The sequence below is a fragment of the Galeopterus variegatus genome, unplaced genomic scaffold, assembly GCF_000696425.1.
Source record: "Galeopterus variegatus unplaced genomic scaffold, G_variegatus-3.0.2 Scaffold136, whole genome shotgun sequence".
In the NCBI taxonomy this organism is placed as follows: Eukaryota; Metazoa; Chordata; class Mammalia; order Dermoptera; family Cynocephalidae; genus Galeopterus; species Galeopterus variegatus.
In genome coordinates, this window is record NW_007726247.1 from 256,830 (window position 1) to 265,619 (window position 8,790).

The 8,790-nt window shown below is 39.8% G+C and overlaps 1 protein-coding gene across 1 annotated transcript in view; it reads left to right on the forward strand.

Moving 5' to 3' along the window:
- GRM3 (glutamate receptor, metabotropic 3) overlaps nucleotides 1-8,790 on the forward strand; it is a 225,380-nt gene that overhangs the window by 143,692 nt on the left and 72,898 nt on the right. The window contains exon 3 of the mRNA XM_008589295.1: nucleotides 3,179-4,034. Coding sequence (XP_008587517.1) covers nucleotides 3,179-4,034 — 856 coding nt within the window. The remainder of the gene's footprint in view (nucleotides 1-3,178; nucleotides 4,035-8,790) is intronic.

An 8,790-nucleotide genomic window follows, 5' to 3' on the forward strand; every position in this document is an offset into this window, starting at 1 on the left:
CTATGGCATATGCCATAACACTGCTTCTGTTTCTCTCTCCTTTTCTTTCTACCTGGTGCCTTTCTGTGCTTCAGGCCTCAGTTCACAGTCACCCAGTAGAGGGTAGAGAGGAAGTTGTCAGGGGATTGCCATGGTACTTGAAGTCAGGAGACCCAGTTTTACATCTTGATTCTGCCCCTATGTTCTAACTGTAAGATTATGAACAAGTTTCTTTACCTAGCAGAACTCAGCCTTTACATCTCTAAGCTGAAGAAAATAATATTCACCATAAAATACTACTGTGAATATCAAAACAGAAAAAAATTTATATACATATGTAAAAATAATAATAATATAGAAACACCCAGTGCATTTGGTAACTGGTTTTACAATAGAATAAACACATTTTTTAAATGCATAAACTAAGCTATGAATGCTGTTGTTCTCTAGAAATCAGGTTGGGGTGGGCGAAAAGGGAAAGGAAAATATTTTTTTTATTTATTTTTAATCTTTTTATTTTATCATTATACAATGTAAACATTTTTTGTGGTCTTTTACCAATTTCTCCCTAACTCCCTCTCCCCTTTCCCCTTTCCCACTTTTGGTGTTCTCAGTAGGGAAAAAATATTTACAATCTACTGCTTCTGCAGTGTTTACTTTTAAATTAAACATTTTTGCCCTTATAATCTAAGGAAACCAATTAAAAGGAAGAGCTCATTTTGCTCTATTATTCATTTGTATTATATGCATTTTTAACATAACTCTGAATATCATAACTTTGGACTAAATTATTACTCCACATTATTCAATAGAGGTGATACAATTGAGATTGTACTTATTAGTGTTCATTCTCATGTTTCAACTTGCCAAATGTGCCTTCTTTTTCTAGAGTTGGTTGTAGCCTCCTCATTAAACAGAGAGGAACAGAGTTATATATAAATGTCCTTAAAATGATGGCAATAATTGCTGTTTTTTTCTATCCCACCACCTTCCCAAACAGGCTATATAGCTCATTGTGCCCCCTTCCCAGTGCACAGAATCTTTTCCATACCGCTGTTATTCCCTGCCTCAATTATTCTTTTGTATAGACTGCCTTGTTTGTAAATTGTTCTCAGGTATACTGGAGAGGAGACATGAAGCCACATGATCTTATCAAAAGTCAGGAACTTTTACTCTTGAGCAGCTTCTTGTTACTCCTACCGCTCTGGAAGAAGAAAGTGTCAACAGTTTAGGATCCTTACACTGTGGTTTCTAGTGGCCAGAAAATAACACCTCTGGATATTCTCTGGATAGTTCCGTTCATTCTCTGTCTCTCTGAGGGGTTCAGGTTCTGATGAATATAACCTGAAGATAGGAAAACTTTTGCATTAAGAGAGAGATGGCTCTCCGGTGCAAACCAGACATTCCATAATCAAGGCAAACCTATGCAGAGACACAGCTCTTATCACCAAGCCTACCATAGTGGTACATAATTCCAAAGGAAGCCAGCCACTCATTCTAGAGGTAATAGTACCAGCTCAGTGCCACCTGCCATTTCAATCAGGCTGAGTAAACAAGCAATACTACTATGCTCAAATGAGTCAGTATAGGCCATTTTGTCCAGTCTTTTGGTCCTGAGAAAAGAGGAAATACATGGTATACTAACCTTCATTCACCTATTCACCTCCATTCCCTAAAATTCACCTATATCACAGAATACCAAATGCAAAAAAGACTTGGGGCTTTAAATTTTCATTATAATGTGTGTTAAGACTCAGATTTTCTAGCTATTCTATTTGTGGCTAAGTAAGAAGTACCAGGATTTGAAAAAACACAGAAAACATTTTTTTAAAACATTTTTGATAGCTCTGGGCTATATCAAGTGTTGGTTTTAATAGCAGGCCAGATCTCCAAGTACATGCTGTGTAGCTGTGTATGAACTTGGCTGTTGGTTTCCTTTGCCAGATGAAATGATGATTAATCAGGACTCAGATGTCAGTTGTTTTATGTTGCTTGTGCTCTTTGCTAACAGCTGCCTATTTCAAGCTGTGTCAAATATAAACGTGAAACCACAGTTTTCAGAGGGAAAATTTCAAAGTACTCAACTTATTCCAGTGTACATAGAGTATATGGAAATATTCAATGTTTCTGATTAAAGTCCGCTAGTTTATTATATAATTTAGCTAAAGTCCATATAGATATAAAAGTTTTCAGAACATGATGTAGCAAGGAAAAATAAAAACAAACATTATTAGATATACATATAATCCGTTAGATATTTGTAAATACATATTTCTGTAAATACTCTATGCATAAAATGCTCTTTAATAAACTAGTGTCACTTTCCTTTTTACTCTACAATAAATAAAAATAATGAAACATGATTGCAGCTGAATTATAAGAAATTTAAAATTTTGATTCAGAATAAGCTTTAAATATGATTATTTTGAAGTAGGTTGTTTGTTCTTGACAAGGTCCTCAATACTTCCATATTTGATTTTTAATCAAAAATACTGTAGAAATAGCATATTTGTATACTTTCTTTTCACATAGTCCAAGCGAAAACAAATTTTAAAAAGAAAAAGAAAGCAAAGAAAATGTTAGTCAAGATCTTCAGTTTAGAAAAGTGCATGCTAAAATTTTGGGTGGACCAAATAGAATTTCAGTCAAATTCATTTGATTTTTTTTTCTTAAACTAGATAATAAATGTCTAATTTCGACTGTCCATGTGGCATTCAGTTCCCAAATTAAACTCTTTCAGAGATCACCGTTTTTAGCAAAAGAGGGGGAAGTGAGAACGAGACAACACCCCGGCTCTTTGTATACGACTACAGCCAAGATGGCTAAAAACCGAGTATGGCCAGTTCACTGGAGTTCATTGTTTTACTGAGCAATAGCAGGGCCCCAGAAACCTCAAACGACTACCCTGAGGGCACCCGAACAGAATTTACCCCAGTCTAGGGTCTAGCTCAGAGTCTAGAAGGGCGTGGTGCCCTTCTCATGTCTCTGTGACCTTTCCGAAAGCCTAGGCCACCTGCTTAGGCACGCTTCCTAACATCCAGGGACGCATCTGGCAGTCATCTCAAGAAACTATCAAAAAAGTGTAGTGACGTAGAGGTGGAAGGAAGCCGGGTTAAATATACGGATGGCATTATTCATTTTTCGAGTCCGTTCATTTACCTCCGGATTGCTAAGAACTTCCCCTTGCTCCCTCCCCCAGGTGGCAAACCTGCTAAGGCTCTTCCAGATCCCTCAGATCAGCTACGCGTCCACCAGCGCCAAGCTCAGCGACAAGTCGCGCTACGACTACTTCGCCAGGACCGTGCCCCCCGACTTCTACCAGGCCAAAGCCATGGCCGAGATCTTGCGCTTCTTTAACTGGACCTACGTGTCCACTGTGGCCTCGGAGGGCGACTACGGGGAGACAGGGATCGAGGCGTTCGAGCAGGAAGCGCGCCTGCGCAACATCTGCATCGCCACCGCGGAGAAGGTGGGGCGCTCCAACATCCGCAAGTCGTACGACAGCGTCATCCGCGAGCTGTTGCACAAGCCCAACGCGCGCGTCGTGGTGCTCTTCATGCGCAGCGACGACTCGCGCGAGCTCATCGCCGCCGCCAGCCGCGCCAACGCCTCCTTCACCTGGGTGGCCAGCGACGGCTGGGGCGCGCAGGAGAGCATCGTCAGGGGCAGCGAGCACGTGGCCGACGGCGCCATCACCCTGGAGCTGGCCTCGCAGCCCGTGCGCCAGTTCGACCGCTACTTCCAAAGCCTCAACCCCTACAACAACCACCGCAACCCCTGGTTCCGGGACTTCTGGGAGCAGAAGTTCCAGTGCAGCCTCCAGAACAAGCGGAACCACAGGCACCCTTGCGACAAGCACCTGGCCATTGACAGCAGCAATTATGAGCAAGAATCCAAAATCATGTTCGTGGTGAACGCGGTGTATGCCATGGCCCACGCCCTGCACAAAATGCAGCGCACCCTCTGTCCCAACACCACCAAGCTTTGTGATGCTATGAAGATCCTGGATGGGAAGAAGTTGTACAAGGATTACTTGCTGAAAATCAACTTCACAGGTAAGCAAGGAGCCTTTAAATCATCTTCTATGGTGCAAACAGGTGCAATCAAACAGAAATCAAATACTTCTGCCCCCAACCCAGAAATTATTGTTTCAGAGCCACAAAAAGGGTTCAAACTGTTAAACTAATATTCCAAGATGCAATATGATGGCTCTTTGATATTCTTACTCATTTTTGAGTGAATATCTTGGCTGGTACACTACATGAAATGAAAGGCCCCCTGGGCTGAGCTGATCGCCCCACTGCGGGGAGCTGCCCAGATGTGGGCCATGCTATCTTTGCTCTCTTTCTTATTAGCCGCAGGATATGACACGTATGATATAGGCATTTAATCTTCTTTAGCAGGATTGGCAACTCTGTAAGGAACATAAACTTCCAAGCCTTTCTTGTGGGTGATTTGAGCAAAAGAATCTCATAACTTTAACAGTGGGTGAGAGAGAAAAAGTGACTGTTTTCCCATAGTCTAATGAGGGGCAAAACGGGAAAGCTACCCAGACCATGGTGATTTCTAGGTATTCGAGTTTATTTCTTCTGCTACACAGAAACATTTCCATATGGGTATTAGACTTGTGGATTTTCTCAAGTTATGTTATGAAATGAAACTCTCTGTGAGCCTGAGTATAAGCAAAGCGAAGACTGACGGAAGTCATTCTGATACAGCTGTGAACAAGCAAAGGGGCATTCAAAGTGGCTTTTGCTGCTTCTTCATTTATTTCTAAATTCACATGGTCTAAACATAGTATTGCATTCAATGCATTACTAACATATAAACAGCACAAAATCTTTAGGTTTGCATTCTCTGTTAACGTACATGTGATATCAGCTCATTAAGGTACTGGTTCTGGTTAATATAGCTTAATCCCAAATCATAAAATGGTAAGGAATATTACTGGGCACAAGAGATTTTGATGTCAAAAATATCACAGTGATAAAACGCTTTCATTTGCCTAAATTGCTATTAATCCCCCATGCCACTAGGTCATCATTCTAGTCTGCACCATCTGTTTTAATTAGCGTACCCTCTAAGAACTGAAAGTTTGGATGCTCAAATCATAAAATCATTGGAGCAAGTGGAAGTTCTCACATCTTCCTTACAGATGGTTACTCAGAAGTCAAGTGGTCTGCAAAATCACTGGTAATACTGAGAGAAGACCCCATAACCATTGGCTCCTATTCGAGAATTTTCAACCCTAAGGCAGCCTTGAAAATAAGCACAACAATTACTAGCTTGTATTTGTGCATATCTTCCTTGCTTCATTCTCCAAAGGGGGCCAAAGATAGTGGAAATCAATTATGTCAGTATTCTCCTCATTCATCTGCCTCATACCACCTCTTACAATCAGAATGACTACTAAAAGTGGTAGAGGTTAAATTTTTTTGTGCTCTGTATTCCCACAGGCGTATTTCATATAGAAATAAAAAAATATAAAGACAGTAGTAAATCAATGTATTAGTCCATTTCTGTTGCTTATAACAAAATACTTGGTACTGGGTGATTTATAAGAAAACAAAATTTATTGCTTACAGTTTCAGAGGCTGGGAGGTACAAAGTCCAGGGAACACATCTGGTGAGGGTCTTGGTGGTGGCAACAGTGACCCAGGGGTCTCACATGGCAGAGAAAGACTAACCTCTCATGTGCTCTTCTTTTAAAGCTCTTAGAACCACGCACTGGCTACCATATTTAATCCATTCACTATGGCATCATCCTACAATCTAATCACCTCTTCAAGTCCTCATCTTTCAATTACCAGAATAAGGTTTCCCACCCTCACCAATTACAGTGGAAATTAAGCTTCTAATATATGAACTTTGGGAACACAATTCAGTCAATCCACAGCAATCAGCATCCATCTTAAAATCCCAGATCAGTTCCTGTCGATATCTCCAGAAAATAAGAATGGGCCCCAGAGTCAGTAAAAAAGAGTATCTTTACTCTAAAAATAAATGAACTCGACGATATCCATAAATAGCATCCACAATACACTTAATTCTTAAAAATTACTTCAGCATGCACTCCCCCTTCAGACTACCCAAAGGGGCAGTCATATTTATCGTTATTCACCATACATATTAATTAACTCTGTTATTCTAGTTCATTCTTTACTCCTTATTATGCTAATATACAAATATATCCACTCATAAAGAGCTAAAATAAAGAGAACTCATAGATTTCAGAGAGCATTTGCAAGGTGTTTTATGTAACCAAAGCATTTTCCTTCATTTCACTGAGAGCTTGGATCTGAAAAGGCAAAGAAGAGTAAAGAAATAAGGCCATGATTTGGATAAATAAGACAAAAGTATCTTCTTTTTGTCTGTCTTGTTCAATTACTGGCTCCAAGTCTACAATTCAGTTTGGCTGTGCAGACCTGACCACAAAGTGCTATTTTAGCATTCTCAATTTGTCAGACATTACCAGTCATTCTCCATCTCTGAAGAAGGTAGGAGGGAGAAAAACAAATTTAAACTACAGAAAAGAGAGGGAATTCAGACCAGCCACAAAGTAAATATTCTTAGCTGTGAGAATTGGAGAAGAAAACACATTACTATGAGACCATACCAAGATGCTAAACTAGCAAAATAATATATTTAAAAAATAAACCAAAGAATTGAATATAAGAATCTACCACTCTGCTAGGAGGAATATGGAATATATGTATTTATGTATATGGATATGGATATGGAATAGAATGCAGCTTATTGGATGCAGATTTGAGTTTATAGTAACTTGTATATGACTAAATATGTGTATATTTTTTAATTTGAAGTAGGTAAAAGATTATTACTATTTATGCCATGCTATTGCCTTAAGATTGAGACATACTATGAAAAAAATTTTTTTGCTAATTAGCTATTGGAATGCAGGGTTTTTTTACATTTTTTTCTGAAATAGTATCCCTGTTTTTCTAACTTGGGTATTGTGGCAATGGACTAGGCACAGTCTGCTCAATTGGGTCGAAAAAGTCCTCTTTCAACCATCTGCTTGTACTCAACGCATTTATTCCAAGATTTTTCTGATAAGGAATAGTTGTAGCTGATTCCCTAATAGCACTAGTCCTCACAGGATGGAAGAACTGGGCCTCCTGAGAATTTCTAAATAGATTAAAATACTCCCTGGTGTTTTGTTGCATTCCTACTAGCTAATTCCAGCACTGGCCAATATGAGTCTTGTTTGAAGCTAATACAGTTTGAGTATTACTTTTGCAAAACAGATTTCTCAGAAACATGCCTTGTTAAAGATTCTTCTAAATAGTAAACTCTCCTGGCATAGGATCTAACCACTGCCCACCTCTCTAGACTCATCTTCTGCCGTATACCCCACATTCACCTGTCCTTCCATTAAGACTACTTGCAGTTCCCCAAACATGCTATGACTTTAGTTTTGCCTTTGTACTCTCTGGACATGCTAAGTCCTCCACCTAGAACACTCTCATTCCACTCCCACCTGCCTTATCTGGCACCTTCACTTATTCCTGTGTTTCTTCAAGACTCAACTTGATTGATACCTGCTTAGGAAGCATTCCTTGGACTTCTCAAACTGAGATAACTGCCCTTCCTCTTTTTCCCATATTATTCTGGAATTTTGCTTTCCCTCATAGGTAACATCCAATCCACCAAAAAGTGTTGTTGGCTCTGCCTTCAAAATAGGTCCAGAATCTGACCACTTCTCATCATCTCAACTGTTACCACCCTGGTACAAGCCACCAACACCTCTAGCTTACATTTCTGTAATACCCTCTGAATCGATTTACTCTTACCCACCTCCAATCCAGCCTCCACAATCCACTCTCTACTTGACAGTCAGAATGCCCTTTTACAATGTAAGTCTGAGCTAGTCCCTCCTCTGCTCAAAACCCCTTAAGGAGTTCTCCCATTTCACTCACAGTTAAAGTCGAGATCCTTTCAGTGCCCTACAGCGCCCTACCTGATCTGCCTCTCCCTATCCTTACTGCTCTCCTGTCATCACCTCTTATTCTCCCCCTTTCTCACTTCACTTCAGCCTCCCTGTTTCCAACCTTAGAACTTTTCTACCACCAGTTCTGTCTGCCTGTAATGCTCTTTTCCAGATATCCCTGTGGCTAATAATTTCCCTTACTTCCTTCAAGCCTGTACTTAAATGTGACCTTCTCACTGAGACCTACTCTGGACATCCTTGGAATTGCAATGCATTTCCCCCCAAACCCCACCATAGCTGCCCCCATTTCCCTTTAACCTGCTCTACTTTTTTTTACACCATGATTTTTTTATTCCTGTCATACCACATCATTTATTATTTCCATGTTTATTCTTTACTGTTTGATCCTCACACTAGAATATATGTTCCATGAGCACAGAAATCATTATTGATTCTGTTGGCTGACATGTCCCAAGCATAATAGGTGCTCAGTAAATATTAGTTCATTATGAATAGCACTTAATGCCCCAACTCATATTTTCTTCTCTGTCACCATTACTAGATTGTGAGCTCTTTCAAGGCAGAGAACATATATTCCATCTCTGATCTCAGATACCCAACAGTTTCTGGCATAGAATGGGCATTATATTAATGGGGTTTTTTTGTTTGTTTGTTTTTTAATTTTATTTTTTTATTTTCTTATATTTTTTTTCATTAAATTTTTATTTTGTCAATATACAATGTATATGGTTATTGTGGCCCATCACCGACACCTCCCTCCCCCCTCCCTCTCTCCCCTCCCCCCCAAGAATGTCCTTTCCGTTTGCTTGTTGTAACAACTTCAAAAAGGTATAGTTGTT